Raw genomic sequence first — 16916 nt, 5'->3', positions numbered from 1 at the left:
CCCGCCGCTGAGGACCCCCGTGATCTTGCAGGCGGCACCCCATTTGTAATCAGTCCCCGGAGCGTGTTCGCTCCGGGACTGATTACCGGCGACTGCAGGGCGGGCGGCGTGTGATGTCATGCCCCCGCCCCCGTGTGATGTCACGCTCCGCCCCTCAATGCAAGCCTACGGGAGGGGGCGTGACAGCTATCACGCCCCCTCCCGTAGGCTTGCATTGAGGGGCGGAGCGTGACATCACATGGGGGCGGGGGCATGATGTCACACGCCGCCCTCCCTGTAGGATAGGGGATAGGGGATAAGATGTCTAAGCACTGGAGTACCCCTTTAAGAATGATCTGGATAAGTATCCACTTACAGGTCACATGTGTGGGTCCAAATTAGGATAAGAGGTATAATTTGACCAAATGAGAAGCTACATTAATGAATACACAGACAAGCTTGTATGAAGTCAATAATGTGCTGATCTGTTTGTTAAAAAGAGCTACCCACCTTTTATACACTGGGTATATACTGAGTGTACGTAACAGGTTATACAAGTATACATACATTTTGGCGGGGCCAAAAGTAGCAAAATTGTTATTAATAATAATTTTTTGGTTGACCCGTACATTTTATGGTAAAATCAATGGTTTGATTATAAATTACTGAAAAACCTGAATGGCTTTATGAATGGAAAAGTCAAGAGTTATGCCTCTTAAAAGACAAGAAGAAAAAATGATGAGGCAGCCAGTTAAATTTTTTGCGTATTCAGGGCCAAGATGGGCTGTGTCCTTAAGAGGCAAACTAAGTTTGGACTCCCAACATTGTTTGAAGATTTTATTGAGATTGTCTTCTTTATTTATAAACAATTACAAAAAACAATAATTTAGTTTTATTGTTCCTTCCTAAATAGTTATGTCTTTTATTTCTGCTTTTAGATACATGTAAACCGGATGTTTTCTGTGCGGAAAGTAATTCTGCACTGAAAAAGTCCCCTATGGATGTAGGTTTTCTCCTGGATAGCTCCTATCACATGAAACTTGATGAATTTGAAGCAGCTAGAAACTTCATTAGTACCTTGATTGATGGGCTTGATATTACTAACACTGGTGCTCGAGTGGCTGTAGTCAGTAGTGCGCCCCCTGGCTTTCGTCCAGAAAATAATGGGGAGCCTTACCTTGAGTTTGATTTTTCAACATATAGTAGTCCAGAGCTTATGAAGAAACACCTCAAAGAAAACACCCATCGTCTAAGAGATGCCCCTGCCTTTGGGCTTTCATTGAAATGGATGCTTGAAAACATCATGTCTAAAACATCAGACCTAAAGAACAATAAGGCCATTATCATGATATTATCTGGAGAGACAAGTCACTGGGATAAACAAACTTTAAGGGAAGCTTCTTTTCAAGCAAAGTGTCAAGGTTTTGCTCTGTTTGTACTTTTTATCGGTAAAACATATAATAATACTGAGTTGATCGAACTTGCAAGCAGTCCCACCGAACATCATCTGCTACAGCTTGGCCAAGGTTCCAAACCAAACTTTGGATATGCCACCAGATTCACCCGGGCATTTCTCAACTCTGTTAAATGTAAGTGCTATGAAATATTGTTTTAATATCATAATATTGTATGGCTAATACTTTTCCATGTGAGTTATCTCTAAATTAAATAAAAAATTCTCTAATGTAGCCCCCACCATATATTAGCCAAGGTTAAGAGATGCTACAAAAAGCACCTTACACTCTGGTAGAACATAAGTACATTACAAGTAGCCCATTCTTGTCTATGGGAGCTGTGTAATACTCCATTTTCCCTAAGGTGGTGCCTCAGGAGAATGAAGAACTTGCTTCCAGTTCCCTAACAGATTACAGCTGATTGTTTGGGTCCCAGTTGTGGAATAACTTGTGATCAGCTTAAATGTGGAGCCTTTTGTCCAAACTATATATACTCTTTAAATATAAATGAAACCAATCCATATTTTTAAAATAGTGGAAAGGAAAAAGCAAAAACGGGGGTTTCAATTCTGAGCGTTACTGTATTGAAATTATATTGTTTTAGGCAAAAAGGACAACGCGCCGAAATGCTTTGTCCTTTTTGCCTAAGATACCTGAATAAAACAAGTCCTGTGTAACTGTTGGCGGTGTACAGAGTCTTCATATCATTTCTATACAGTAGGGCTCACAATTAAAACCCTGTTTTTTGCTTTTTCCTTTCCACAATTTCCTATTCCGTATCCTGTGGTATTTTCTGTCCTCTCTCCTATTTTTCCGTTTTGTAAATTTTGGGGGCTTCCGTTTCTACGCAGTACATTTTTCGTTAAAAATTACACCTGATATTTATTCTGTAGGTCCATACGGTTAAAATGATACCCTACTTATATAGGTTTGATTTTGTCGTACTTCTGGAAAAAATCATAACTTCATGCAGGAAAATTAATATGTTTAAAATTGTCATTTCTGACCCCTGTAACTTTTTTATTTTTCCGTGTATGGGGCGGTATGAGGGCTCATTTTTTGCGCTGTGATCTGAAGTTTTTAACGGTACCATTTTTGCATTGCTAGGACTTATTGATCGTTATCATTACTTATTCATTTTTTCATGATATAAAAAGTGACCAAAAATGCACTATTTTGGACTTTGGAATTTTTTTGCGCGCACGCCATTGACCGTGCGGTTTAATTAACAATATATTTTTATAATTCGGACATTTCTGCACGCGGCAATACCATATATGTTTATTTTTATTTACACTGTGTTTTTTTTTTATGGGAAAAGGGGGGTGATTCAAACTTTTAATAGGAGAGGGGTTAAATGATATTTATTCACTTTTTTTCTCACTTTTTCTTGCAGTGTTATAGCTCCCATAGGGACCTATAACACTGCACACACTGATCTTTATCATTGATCACTGGTTTCTCATAAGAAACCAGTGATCGATGATTCTGCCGCTTGACTGCTCATGCCTGGATCTCAGGCACTGAGCAGTCATTCGGCGATCGGACAGCGAGGAGGCAGGTAGGGGCCCTCCCGCTGTCCTCTAAGCTGTTCAGGATGCTGCGATTTCGCCGCGGCTATCCCGAACAGCCCACTGAGCTAACCGGCATGGTTTCAGTTTCACTTTAGACGCGGCGTTCAACTTTGAACGCCACGTCTAAAGGGTTAATAGCGCACGGCACAGCGATCAATTCCGCGCGCTATTAGCCACGGGTCCTGGCTGTTGTTAGAGGTCAGGCCCGACCCGCTATGACGCGGGGCCACGCCGTGGCCTGCGTTATAGATCGGGAGTGGCCACATGACGTTCCAGTACGTCATGTGTCCTTAAGGGGTTAATATGCCAAAATGTGGCTTTAAAAATGGATTAAAAAAAAAGAAATGTCTACTAAAACAAGTTAGGACCACACTTCATTAATAATGCAGCTTTTTGTGCTTATTTTGTGCCAATAATAGGGTATATAGAAGTATAAGTTCTTACTTTACACTTTTGCTTTATTTGTACTGAGCTCGTGAGTTTACAAAACTTCTTTCTGAAGACTGGCAATCTGTCTTAAAGGGGTATTCCCCTGGAAAACATTTTTTTTAAATCAACTGGTGCCAGAAAGTTAAACAGATTTGTAAATTACTTCTATGAAAAAAATCTCAATCCTTCCAGTACTTATCAGCTGCTGCATGTTCCAGAGGAAATTCTTTTCTTTTTGGATTTCCTTGCTGTCTGACCACAGTGCTCTCTGCTGACACCTTTGTCCATTTCAGGAACTGTCCAGAGCAGGAGCAAATCCCATAGCAAACCTCTCCTGCTCCTGACAGTTCCTAAAATGGACAGAGGTGTCAGTAGAGAGCACTGTGGTCAGACAGAAAGGAAATTCAAAAAAGAAAAGAACTTCCTCTGGAACATACAGCAGCTGATAAGTACTGGTAGGATTAAGATTTTTTAATAGAAGTAATTTACAAATCTGTTTAACTTTCTGGCACCAGTTGATAAAAAAAAAAAAAAAAAGGTTTTTAGAGGAGTACCCCATTAAGACTGGCAACTACACTAAAATACCTATTTGTTTAGCCTTAGCTTTCTGGCTACTTTTTGAAGCAATAGAAGAATATTCCAAGATGAAATCATCACAAAAATGTTATTGCCATATTTATTGACAGCTGTATGATCTATTTTTTCTCATACAACTTTTGAATGTACATCTGTTGATTTCTTTACAGTGGGGATAAACAAATATCCTCCTCCAGAGCTAAAAGCAGGTTGTCCTTCTGTCAACGGTAATAGAAAAAAAAGATTAACGTGAGTATTTATTACTTCTTCACAGTTTAAAAATACCAAAAAATCTAGTTAATGAATATTACAATTAAAGATCTGATTTTGTCAGTTTTTCTTGCATTTTTGCTGATGTGTGGAAACAGTCACTTTTGTACTTTTGTACCCACTTTTGTGCAATTTTTTCACTGCCATCAGGGTATTACTCCATGGGTCGGATGCAAAGCGCCCAGTCCAAAGAGTGCCTCCGCTGGCTGTATAGTATACTGGAGTGCACAGTGTACCCATGTATACTATACAGGAGCCAAGCAAGGAAAGAGTTAACCCACGCTGCTGCTGAGCAGTTCTGGGTTAAATCTTTGTGCGCTATCCTGTATATACAACCATCTATAGATGACTGTATATACAGGATACAGTAATACAGGATACAGTAATCAGATGACAACAATTGGAGGCTCCCTGTTTAGGAACACACTGCAGTATGAGCTCACTCCCCAGGGGAGAGCACAAAAAATGTACTAACCTTTTTTTTGTTTTTGTTTTTAGATACGTGAATGCGGAGGACTGTGTCAGATTTGGTGGATTGCGACGATGACCAGCGTTTTTTTTAATTTCAATTAAAGGGTTAACATTGGCTGATACCAACCAAGCAGCAACAGCCTGATGTTACCAGGGTGGGCGAGGACCATTGTTACTGGCCCTCCCCAGCCGAAATAACGCCAACCTGTTATCGTCTAGGCCCAGGAGTGCCATATTTGACGCTCCGGGCCTGTTGGTACCAGCTCTTCATGGCACCCCTGGGGCAGTGGGTAACAGGGTAATAATTGAAGGTTAGCGCTAGCTGTTTTTGGGGCTAACGCTAAGCCCCGGCTTAGTAATGGATTCCGTCTACAAGACAGCTTCCAATACTAAGCCTGAAGATTCAATTATAAAAAAAAATGACACATTGAAAAAAAATGTTATTTAAAAAAAACTCTCCCTCACAGCCATGGTTAACCCTTTTATTGAAATTTTAAAAAATGCTGGTCCTTGTCGCAATCCACCTAATCTGATATAGTCCTCTGCATTTACATATCTGAAATGAGAAGAAAAGAAAAACAAAGAAAAAAGGTTAGTACATTTTTGGCGCTCTTCCCTGGGGAGAGCGCACATAATGCAGTGTGTTCCTAAACAGGGAGCCTCCAATTGTTGCTAAACTGCAACTCCCATCATGGGGGGCTGTAGTTAAACAACAGCTGGAAAAACGCAAATGCATAATGAGAACAGAGTCAGACCTGAATTGTTAGCTCCCCCCCTAATGACATCACTAGGGGGCAGAGCAGTAAAGGTCTTTGGGGGTCTCAGGAGTGAGACCCCTTTCGATCTTTCCCTCTGCCCTTGGACTAATACTCCCATCATTGGACAGAGTCTGTCCCATGATGAGAGTAATTGTACAGCATCGCTGAGGGATGGCACTTGCACATCCCCCGGCTGTGGAACTCTTCTGGGACTTTAAGGACTACTACTCCCATCATGGACAGACTCCGTCCATTATGGGAGTTATATTCCAGGGGCTGATGGGCAGATCGCAGCAAGTCATTTTCCAGAGACCCGATGTGATCCGCATTTATTAACTTTACAAGCCGGCGGCACATGCGACTCCACTGCGCTCCCCACCGGCTCCTGTATACAGCTGTCATAATTCAAAATCCCCGCTGTCAGGAGCTCTGATTGGGGAATAGCTTTTCACCAATTAGAGCTCCTGTCTCCCAGCGGCGGGAATTATGAATTATGAGAGCTGTATACAGTATTCCACACCTGGAGCTGCATTTATTAAGTTATCCTTAGTGCGGCATATGCAGCTCCACTGCGCTTCCTGCCTGCTCCAGGGGGGGGGGAATACTGTATACAGCTGTCATAATTCATAATCCCTGCCGCCGGCAGATGGAAACTCTGATTGGTGAAAAGCTATTCACCAATCAGAGCTCCCGGCGGCGGGGATTATGAATTATGACAGCTGTAGACAGGAGCCGGTGGGGAGCGCAGCTGGGCCGCATGTGCTGCCGGCTTGTTAAGTTAATAAATGCGGATCTCTGGAAAATATCCTGCTGTGATCTGTCCCTCAGCCCCTGGACAATAATTCCCATCAAGGACAGAGTCTGTCCCTGATGGCAATAGCAGTCGTAAAAGTTCCAAAATAGTCCCACAGCCGGGGGATGTGCAAGTGCTGTCCCTGAGTGCTGCGGTACTACAACTACTCCCATCATAGGACAGACTCTGTCCCATGATCGGAGTAGTTGTAATTTAGCATCCCTTGGCTGTCTCGGTAGGACACTTTCTTACGTGTCCTTTTGGGTGGTGTATTCTTGTGTAAAAATTTACTATTTGCACAAAAAACACTTCTAATTGTTTTTTGCGCAAACAATGAATAAGCTCCACTGCAAAAAGTGGTGTAAGGTGCACCAAACAGTAGACAACTTTGAAAGATTTTCTACCAAAAAATGCGCAAAAAAACGCAATTGCCCAAAATTTGCAGGGACTTTTAGAGCATTGAAGTGGTGTAAAGCCAATGATAAATTTGCCTCAATGTGTGCATGTATGTATATGTGTGTATGTTCCAGCATCACTTCCAAACGGCTAAAGATATTAACATGAAACTTGGTACACACTTTACTTACATATCAACTACAAACATAGGCTAGATAAATTAACCCTTACCCCCATTTGCAGAGGTCGGGGTTTTTGTTTAAAGTCCCATGCAAGTTTATGGGAAATGTATGTTCCAGCATAACTTCCAAATGGCTGGAGATATTTTGATGAAACTTTGTACACATGTTACTTTAATGTCAAATAAAAATATAGAACTGTTGATTTAACCCTAACCTACCCCCATTTGCGATGGTCAGGGTTTTGTTCATGCAAATCTATGGGAAATGTATGTTCCAGCATAACTTCCGTACAGCTGGAGATATTTCACTAATACTTGGTCACATGTTACTTATATGTCAAATAAATATATATCATAGTTAAATTAACCCTAACCTACCCCCAATTGTGAAGTATGGGGTTTTTGTTTCAAGTCCCATACAAGTATATGAAACTTCTGGTACCTCACTCCACAGGCTCCATTTCGCATCTCCTGGTGAATGCGTCAGTCCGGCTGGCAAGCCACACCCACCCCGCATACCATGCCCTATATCACAAAGACACGCTCTCCCTTTAAGCCACACCCCTTTTATTTACAATATCTTCATCACAGCTCAGCCCCACCTGAGGACGGGATATGAGGATTAGAAATTGGGATAAGATATGAGGACAGGATATTGGGAAGGAATATGAGGACAGGATATGAGGTTTTGATATAAGGACAGGATATGGGTATGGGATATGAGGGTGGGATATGAGGACGTTATATGAAGTTGGGATATGAGGTCGGGATATGGGGACAGGATAGGAGGTTGGGATATGGGGACAGGATATGGAGACGGGATGTGAGAATGGGATATGGGGACGGGATATGAGGAAAGGATATGAGGTTGTGATATTGGGGAAGGGATCTGAAAATGGGATATGAGGTCGGGATATAAGATTGTGAAATGAGGTCAGAATATGGGGACAGGATATGGGGATGGGATATGCGGTCAGGATACGGGGATGGGATATGTGGATGAGATATGAGGTCGGGATATGAGGATGGGACATGAGGATGGCATATGAGCACGGGAAATGAGGATGGGATATGAGGTCAGAATGAGGATGGGAAATGAGGTCGAGATATTGGGACAGGATATGAGGTTGGAATATGAGGAGGGGATTTATGGTCGGGATATGATGAGGGAATATGAGGTCAGGATTTCAGGACAGCATATGAGGACAAAAGCTTCCTCCTTTGCTGCTTTTTCTCCCCCACAAGGATAAAGTATGAAAAACTGGGCAGCGCCGGGTACTCAGCTAATATATATATATATATATATATATATATAGAGAGAGAGAGAGAGAGAGAGAGAGAGAGAGAGAGAGAGAGAGAGAGAGAGAGAGAGATGAGCGAACTTACAGTAAATTTGATTCGTCACAAACTTCTCGGCTCGGCAGTTGATGACTTTTCCTGCATAAATTAGTTCAGCTTTCCGGTGCTCCGGTGGGCTGGAAAAGGTGGATACAGTCCTAGGAGACTATTTCCTAGGAATGTATCCACCTTTTCCAGCCCACCGGAACACCTGAAGGCTGAACTAATATACGCAGGAAAAGTCATCAACTGCCGAGCCGATAAGTTTGTGACGAATCGAATTTACTGTAAGTTAGCTCATCTATATATATATCATCACAAGAAGTTTTAGACTTTGCTGCCTGCAGGGTATACCTAAGTGGTTGCCCCCAGAGAGTCACCAGTGACTAGCTGGATGTTGTACCAAAAGCTGGACACAGGCAATATGAGTAGTAGAAGTAGAACGACATATTCCAGGCAAGGCATCAGAAGGGCAAGGCAGAAGCATAGTCAGAAGAAGGCTAAGGATAGGATCTGGGTATAAAGCTACAACGGCTAGGAAAATAATTCAAGTGTTTACACATGGGCAGAGTCCAGGAACAAAGCTAGGTCATATGCAGGCAATGGTAAACCAGGCTAGAGGAACAAACCTGCCACATAATGAGTCCTCAATTTGGCAAAAGCAACCTTAATGACCTCATCATAGAAGAAGCCAATGCAATGTGTTACTGAAAGGCAACAGAGCAAAGCACAGATGGAGTTAACTAATATGAAGCAGCTAGGCTGAAAGCAGAAGGCTGGATTCACTAAGCTTTATGTTTCAGAGAAGCATAACTTTCAGTGATGATCATATTTGTCAACATCATGCAAGTCATCTGTAGTATTTTTTTCCTGTGGATTTTATACTGTAAATGTTAGGTTGGTTGGATGGATAAATTATTTTCATTTTTTTAAACAGTAAAACCTCTTTCAGACGGCCACCAAAAATTGCTTTAAAAATTGATCATCTAGGGAGAGGGTGTACTCAAAGAACCAGCATGCATAATAAATGGACCTTAAAATCTAGTCTGGAAAAGCAGTGGTCTTCTTAAAGAGGTTGTCTATTGTAGAGGTTTCACTATGTATATTTATTTATAACTTACAAAGTAACAGAGGTTATACTGTTTAATAACTTGTTATCTCTTTATCATTTCCTAATTCAGATTATCAAAAGACAAGACAAAAACCAAGTTACTTTCTCCTAAAATATCAAATGGGAATCCCAAAAGAACTAAACTTTTGAAAGACTAATTCCAAGGAAATGTGTGAGTAGTGAACATTTTGTTTAAAGTGGTATTCCAGGGAAAACTTTTTATCAACTGGCTCCAGAAAGTTAAACAGATTTGTAAATTACTTCTATTGAAAAATCTTAATCTTTCCAATAATTATAAGCTGCTGAAGTTAAGTTGTTGTTACGCCGAGCGCTCCGGGTTCCCGCTCCTCCCCGGAGCGCTCGCTTCTCCCCCTCCGCTGCAGCGCTCCGGTCACGTCCTCTGACCCGGGGCGCTGCGATCCTGCTGTCAGCCGGGATGCGATTCGCGATGCGGGTAGCGCCCGCTCGCGATGCGCACCCCGGCTCTCCTACCTGACTCGCTCCCCGTCTGTTCTGTCCCGGCGCGCGCGGCCCCGCTCCCTAGGGCGCGCGCGCGCCGGGTCTCTGCGATTTAAAGGGCCACTGCGCCGCTGATTGGCGCAGTGGTTCCAATTAGGGTCATCACCTGTGCACTTCCCTTTATTACCTCACTTCCCTTGCACTCCCTTGCCGGATCTTGTTGCCTTAGTGCCAGTGAAAGCGTTCCTTGTGTGTCCCTTGCCAGTGTTTCCAGACCTTCTGCCGTTGCCCCTGACTACGATCCTTGCTGCCTGCCCCGACCTTCTGCTACGTCCGACCTTGCTTCTGCCTACTCCCTTGTACCGCGCCTATCTTCAGCAGCCAGAGAGGTGAGCCGTTGCTAGTGGATACGACCTGGTCACTACCGCCGCAGCAAGACCATCCCGCTTTGCGGCGGGCTCTGGTGAATACCAGTAGTGGCTTAGAACCGGTCCACTAGCACGGTCCACGCCAATCCCTCTCTGGCACAGAGGGTCCACTACCTGCCAGCCGGCATCGCGACAGTAGATCCGGCCATGGATCCCGCTGAAGTTCCTCTGCCAGTTGTCGCTGACCTCACCACGGTGGTCGCCCAGCAGTCACAACAGATTGCGCAACAAGGCCAACAGCTGTCTCAACTGACCGTTATGCTACAACAGTTGCTACCACAGCTTCAGCAGTCATCTCCTCCGCCAGCTCCTGCACCTCCTCCGCAGCGAGTGGCCGCTCCTGGGATACGCTTATCCTTGCCGGATAAATTTGATGGGGACTCTAAGTTTTGCCGTGGCTTCCTTTCCCAATGTTCCCTGCATCTGGAGATGATGTCGGACCTGTTTCCCACTGAAAGGTCTAAGGTGGCTTTCGTAGTCAGTCTTCTGTCCGGAAAAGCCCTGTCATGGGCCACACCGCTCTGGGACCGCAATGACCCCGTCACTGCCTCTGTACACTCCTTCTTCTCGGAAATCCGAAGTGTCTTTGAGGAACCTGCCCGAGCCTCTTCTGCTGAGACTGCCCTGTTGAACCTGGTCCAGGGTAATTCTTCCGTTGGCGAGTATGCCGTACAATTCCGTACACTTGCTTCAGAATTGTCCTGGAATAATGAGGCCCTCTGCGCGACCTTCAAAAAAGGCCTATCCAGCAACATTAAAGATGTTCTGGCCGCACGAGAAATTCCTGCTAACCTACATGAACTTATTCACCTAGCCACTCGCATTGACATGCGTTTTTCTGAAAGGCGTCAGGAACTCCGTCAAGATATGGACTCTGTTCGCACGAGGCGTTTCGTCTCCTCGGCTCCTCTCTCCTCTGGTACCCTGCAATCTGTTCCTGTGCCTCCCGCCGTGGAGGCTATGCAGGTCGACCGGTCTCGCCTGACACCTCAAGAGAGGACACGACGCCGTATGGAGAACCTCTGCCTGTACTGTGCTAGTACCGAACACTTCCTGAGGGATTGTCCTATCCGTCCTCCCCGCCTGGAAAGACGTACGCTGACTCCGCACAAAGGTGAGACAGTCCTTGATGTCTACTCTGCTTCTCCACGTCTTACTGTGCCTGTGCGGATGTCTGCCTCTGCCTTCTCCTTCTCTACAGTGGCCTTCTTGGACTCTGGATCTGCAGGAAATTTTATTTTGGCCTCTCTCGTCAACAGGTTCAACATCCCAGTGACCAGTCTCGCCAGACCCCTCTACATCAATTGTGTAAATAATGAAAGATTGGACTGTGCCATACGTTTCCGCACGGAGCCCCTTCTTATGAGTATCGGATCTCATCATGAGAGGATTGAACTTTTGGTCCTCCCCAATTGCACCTCGGAGATTCTCCTTGGACTTCCCTGGCTTCAACTTCATTCCCCAACCCTGGATTGGTCCACTGGGGAGATCAAGAGTTGGGGGTCCTCTTGTTCCAAGAACTGTCTAAAACCGGTTCCCAGTAACCCTTGCCGTAACTCTGTGGTTCCTCCAGTAACCGGTCTCCCTAAGGCCTATATGGACTTCGCGGATGTTTTCTGCAAAAAACAAGCTGAGACTCTACCTCCTCACAGGCCTTATGATTGCCCTATCGACCTCCTCCCGGGTACTACTCCACCCCGGGGCAGAATTTATCCTCTCTCTGCCCCAGAGACTCTTGCCATGTCCGAATACGTCCAGGAGAATCTAAAAAAGGGCTTTATCCGTAAATCCTCCTCTCCTGCCGGAGCCGGATTTTTCTTTGTGTCCAAAAAAGATGGCTCCCTACGTCCTTGCATTGACTACCGCGGTCTTAATAAAATCACGGTTAAGAACCGCTACCCCTTACCCCTCATCTCTGAACTCTTTGATCGCCTCCAAGGTGCCCACATCTTCACTAAATTGGACTTAAGAGGCGCCTATAACCTCATCCGCATCAGAGAGGGGGACGAGTGGAAAACGGCATTTAACACCAGAGATGGACACTTTGAGTATCTGGTCATGCCCTTTGGACTGTGCAATGCCCCTGCCGTCTTCCAAGACTTTGTCAATGAAATTTTTCGTGATCTGTTATACTCCTGTGTTGTGGTATATCTGGACGATATCCTAATTTTTTCTGCCAATCTAGAAGAACACCGCCAGCATGTCCGTATGGTTCTTCAGAGACTTCGTGACAACCAACTCTATGCCAAAATTGAGAAATGTCTGTTTGAATGCCAATCTCTTCCTTTTCTAGGATATTTGGTCTCTGGCCAGGGACTACAGATGGATCCAGACAAACTCTCTGCCGTCTTAAATTGGCCACGCCCCTCCGGACTCCGTGCTATCCAACGCTTTTTGGGGTTCGCCAATTATTACAGGCAATTTATTCCACATTTTTCTACCATTGTGGCTCCTATCGTGGCTTTAACCAAGAAAAATGCTGATCCCAAGTCTTGGCCTCCTCAAGCAGAGGACTCCTTTAAACGACTCAAGTCTGCCTTTTCTTCGGCTCCCGTGCTCTCCAGACCTGACCCTTCCAAACCCTTCCTATTGGAGGTTGATGCCTCCTCAGTAGGAGCTGGAGCTGTTCTTCTACAAAAAAATTCTTCCGGACATGCTGTCACTTGTGGTTTTTTCTCTAGGACCTTCTCTCCAGCAGAGAGGAACTACTCCATCGGGGATCGAGAGCTTCTAGCCATTAAATTAGCACTTGAGGAATGGAGGCATCTGCTGGAGGGATCAAGATTTCCTGTTATTATCTACACCGACCACAAGAACCTCTCCTACCTCCAGTCGGCCCAACGGCTGAATCCTCGCCAGGCCCGGTGGTCTCTGTTCTTTGCCCGATTTAATTTTGAGATTCACTTTCGTCCTGCCGATAAGAACATTAGGGCCGATGCTCTCTCTCGTTCCTCGGATGCCTCAGAAGTTGATCTCCCTCCGCAACACATCATTCCACCTGACTGCCTGATCTCCACTTCTCCTGCCTCCATCAGGCAGACTCCTCCAGGAAAGACCTTTGTTTCTCCACGCCAACGCCTCGGAATCCTCAAATGGGGTCACTCCTCCCATCTCGCAGGTCATGCGGGCATCAAGAAATCTGTGCAACTCATCTCCCGCTTCTATTGGTGGCCGACTCTGGAGACGGATGTTGGGGACTTTGTGCGAGCCTGCACTATCTGTGCCCGGGATAAGACTCCTCGCCAGAAGCCCGCTGGTTTTCTTCATCCTCTGCCTGTCCCCGAACAGCCTTGGTCTCTGATTGGTATGGATTTTATTACTGATTTACCCCCTTCCCGTGGCAACACCGTTATTTGGGTGGTCGTTGATCGATTCTCCAAAATGGCACATTTCATCCCTCTTCCTGGTCTTCCTTCTGCGCCTCAGTTGGCTAAACAATTTTTTGTACACATTTTTCGTCTTCACGGGTTGCCTACGCAGATTGTCTCGGATAGAGGGGTCCAATTCGTGTCTAAATTCTGGAGAGCTCTCTGTAAACAACTCAAGATTAAATTAAATTTTTCCTCTGCATATCATCCCCAGTCCAATGGACAAGTAGAAAGAATTAACCAGATCCTGGGTGATTATTTGCGACATTTTGTTTCCTCCCGCCAGGATGACTGGGCAGATCTCCTTCCATGGGCCGAATTCTCGTATAACTTCAGGGTCTCTGAATCTTCCTCCAAATCCCCATTTTTCGTGGTGTACGGCCGTCACCCTCTTCCCCCCCTCCCTACCCCCTTGCCCTCTGGTCTGCCCGCTGTGGATGAAATTTCTCGTGACCTTTCCATTATATGGAGAGAGACCCAAAATTCTCTCTTACAGGCTTCTTCACGCATGAAGAGATTCGCGGATAAGAAAAGAAGAGCTCCCCCCGTTTTTTCCCCTGGAGACAAGGTATGGCTCTCCGCTAAATATGTCCGCTTCCGTGTCCCTAGCTACAAGTTGGGACCACGCTATCTTGGTCCTTTCAAAATTTTGTCTCAAATTAATCCTGTCTCTTATAAACTTCTTCTTCCTCCTTCTCTTCGTATCCCTAATGCCTTTCACGTCTCTCTTCTCAAACCACTCATCCTCAACCGTTTTTCTCCCAAATCTGTTCCTCCCACTCCTGTTTCCGGCTCCTCGGACGTCTTCTCGGTCAAGGAGATTTTGGCTGCCAAAAAGGTCAGAGGAAAAAATTTTTTTTTAGTAGACTGGGAGGGTTGTGGTCCTGAAGAGAGATCCTGGGAACCTGAGGACAACATCCTTGACAAAAGTCTGCTCCTCAGGTTCTCAGGCTCCAAGAAGAGGGGGAGACCCAAGGGGGGGGGTACTGTTACGCCGAGCGCTCCGGGTTCCCGCTCCTCCCCGGAGCGCTCGCTTCTCCCCCTCCGCTGCAGCGCTCCGGTCACGTCCTCTGACCCGGGGCGCTGCGATCCTGCTGTCAGCCGGGATGCGATTCGCGATGCGGGTAGCGCCCGCTCGCGATGCGCACCCCGGCTCTCCTACCTGACTCGCTCCCCGTCTGTTCTGTCCCGGCGCGCGCGGCCCCGCTCCCTAGGGCGCGCGCGCGCCGGGTCTCTGCGATTTAAAGGGCCACTGCGCCGCTGATTGGCGCAGTGGTTCCAATTAGGGTCATCACCTGTGCACTTCCCTTTATTACCTCACTTCCCTTGCACTCCCTTGCCGGATCTTGTTGCCTTAGTGCCAGTGAAAGCGTTCCTTGTGTGTCCCTTGCCAGTGTTTCCAGACCTTCTGCCGTTGCCCCTGACTACGATCCTTGCTGCCTGCCCCGACCTTCTGCTACGTCCGACCTTGCTTCTGCCTACTCCCTTGTACCGCGCCTATCTTCAGCAGCCAGAGAGGTGAGCCGTTGCTAGTGGATACGACCTGGTCACTACCGCCGCAGCAAGACCATCCCGCTTTGCGGCGGGCTCTGGTGAATACCAGTAGTGGCTTAGAACCGGTCCACTAGCACGGTCCACGCCAATCCCTCTCTGGCACAGAGGGTCCACTACCTGCCAGCCGGCATCGCGACAGTTGTTCTTTTCTGTCTGGCAACATTGCTCTCTGCTAACATCTCTGTTTGTCTCGGGAACTGCACAGGAGAGGTTTGCTATGGGGATTTGCTTCTACTCTGGACAATCCCCGAGACAGGTGTCATCAGAGAGCACTTAGGCAGAAAAGAACAACTCAGCTTCAGCAGCTCATAAGTACTGAACGGATTAAGATTTTTTGATAAAAGTAATTTACAAATCTGTTTCACTTTCTGGAGCCAGTTTATATATATATATATATATATATATATATATATATATATATATATACGTTTTTTCCTGGATAACCCCTTCAATGGCTAAATAAAGCAGTAGGAGTAATTGTTCAGAATGAAACTAAATAAAGGCCCTTATTTTCAAACAATATTGGGTTGTATTTAATAGGTTTAATAATAGATTTTAGTAGGTTTAGTAATCCATGTCCTTATTTCCCTCATTTATCTATTAATATTTGCATTTGTGTAGGTTTTTTGGCGCACACTGAATTCTTGGCCCATGGGGGAAAACAAATAATTCTAAATTGCATTCCACATGAAAGATTAAACACACATCATAACTAAGAAACCTAGTTCTAAGCAAAATCACTTAGAAAAAAACAAACCCAATACATTCCATAGGGCCAGAGGTGAAGGGATTGGGTAATGGGGTGTTGTAGGGTTATTTTCAGAATTCTCTTTTTTCAGTAGGAAACCTTAATAAATATGCAGGTTTCCCATATATATTTGTTTCCATGCCCCTTTTGAAGGGTTTTATTTTATTTTATTTGGTTTTCTGGTGTATTATGTTGCATGTCACTGCATCCCTGGCTCTGTCATGTCACAAACAGCGTGCTCCATAAAACAAACATAAAAAAAAATAAAAAAAAATCAGAAAGAGCTTAGTAAATGAGGGCCAAAATTTCAAACAAATTAGTAAAGGAAAAAATACACTATGGTTTACTACAGAAGTAAAAAAAACATAGTAGAAATCCACCTACATGACGTAACAAGAGTCTGGAAGAGCTGATTAATAAGTTATTAAAAATGGGATATAATCACTCGAAGCCAAGGCTTACGGATTTCTACATTGTTTATATCTAGGTACTATGGCTGTGCTGAACAGATGATCGGTAGCACAGGCAGCCTCAGATGTGCTGGATTTATTGAAAGGCCGATGCCAATAAATACAGTAACAGCAGACACAGGCAGAATTTCACATAATATGCTGCATAAAATGCTGCTTTTAGTAATTTTCCCCCAAAACTGTAGACTAAGGTTATTTGATATCCTAGGGATATTACAGTGGTCCCTCACCATACAGTGGTAATCTTTTCCAAATGAACCATCATTTGTTGAAACCATCGTATATTGAGGAATGCGTGCAATGTAAAGTATAGGCAGTTATACTCACCTGTCCACGCCGCTCTGGACCGTCACCGCTGCCCTGGATGTTGCCCTTCATCGCTGTCGCCTCGTCCTCGGGCTGTCCCCGCTGCTCCGAAATGTCTCCACTGCCTGGGATCTTCGCTCTCACATCGCCGTCATCACGTAGTTATGCACGCCGCTCCTATTGGATGACGGGACAGCGTGTGTGGCGACATGATGACGACGAAGGAGAGCGCTGGCGATGCAGGGGATCCCAA

General features: G+C 45.2%; 1 protein-coding gene across 5 annotated transcripts in view; it reads left to right on the top strand.

The window, feature by feature from the left end:
- Positions 1 to 16916, top strand: part of LOC130273601 (collagen alpha-6(VI) chain-like) — a 199568-nt gene that overhangs the window by 179416 nt on the left and 3236 nt on the right. For all 5 annotated transcript variants that reach the window (XM_056520678.1, XM_056520677.1, XM_056520675.1 and 2 more), the window contains 3 exons: positions 918 to 1568; positions 4183 to 4261; positions 9401 to 9502. In XM_056520678.1, the coding sequence (XP_056376653.1) occupies positions 918 to 1568; positions 4183 to 4261; positions 9401 to 9488 (818 nt within the window). In that variant the 3' untranslated portion in view covers positions 9489 to 9502. The remainder of the gene's footprint in view (positions 1 to 917; positions 1569 to 4182; positions 4262 to 9400; positions 9503 to 16916) is intronic.

Source organism: Hyla sarda, chromosome 5 (assembly GCF_029499605.1).
Source record: "Hyla sarda isolate aHylSar1 chromosome 5, aHylSar1.hap1, whole genome shotgun sequence".
In the NCBI taxonomy this organism is placed as follows: domain Eukaryota; kingdom Metazoa; phylum Chordata; class Amphibia; order Anura; family Hylidae; genus Hyla; species Hyla sarda.
The sequence above is the reverse complement of the archived record's forward strand: the minus strand, read 5'-3'. Positions and strand labels throughout refer to the sequence as shown.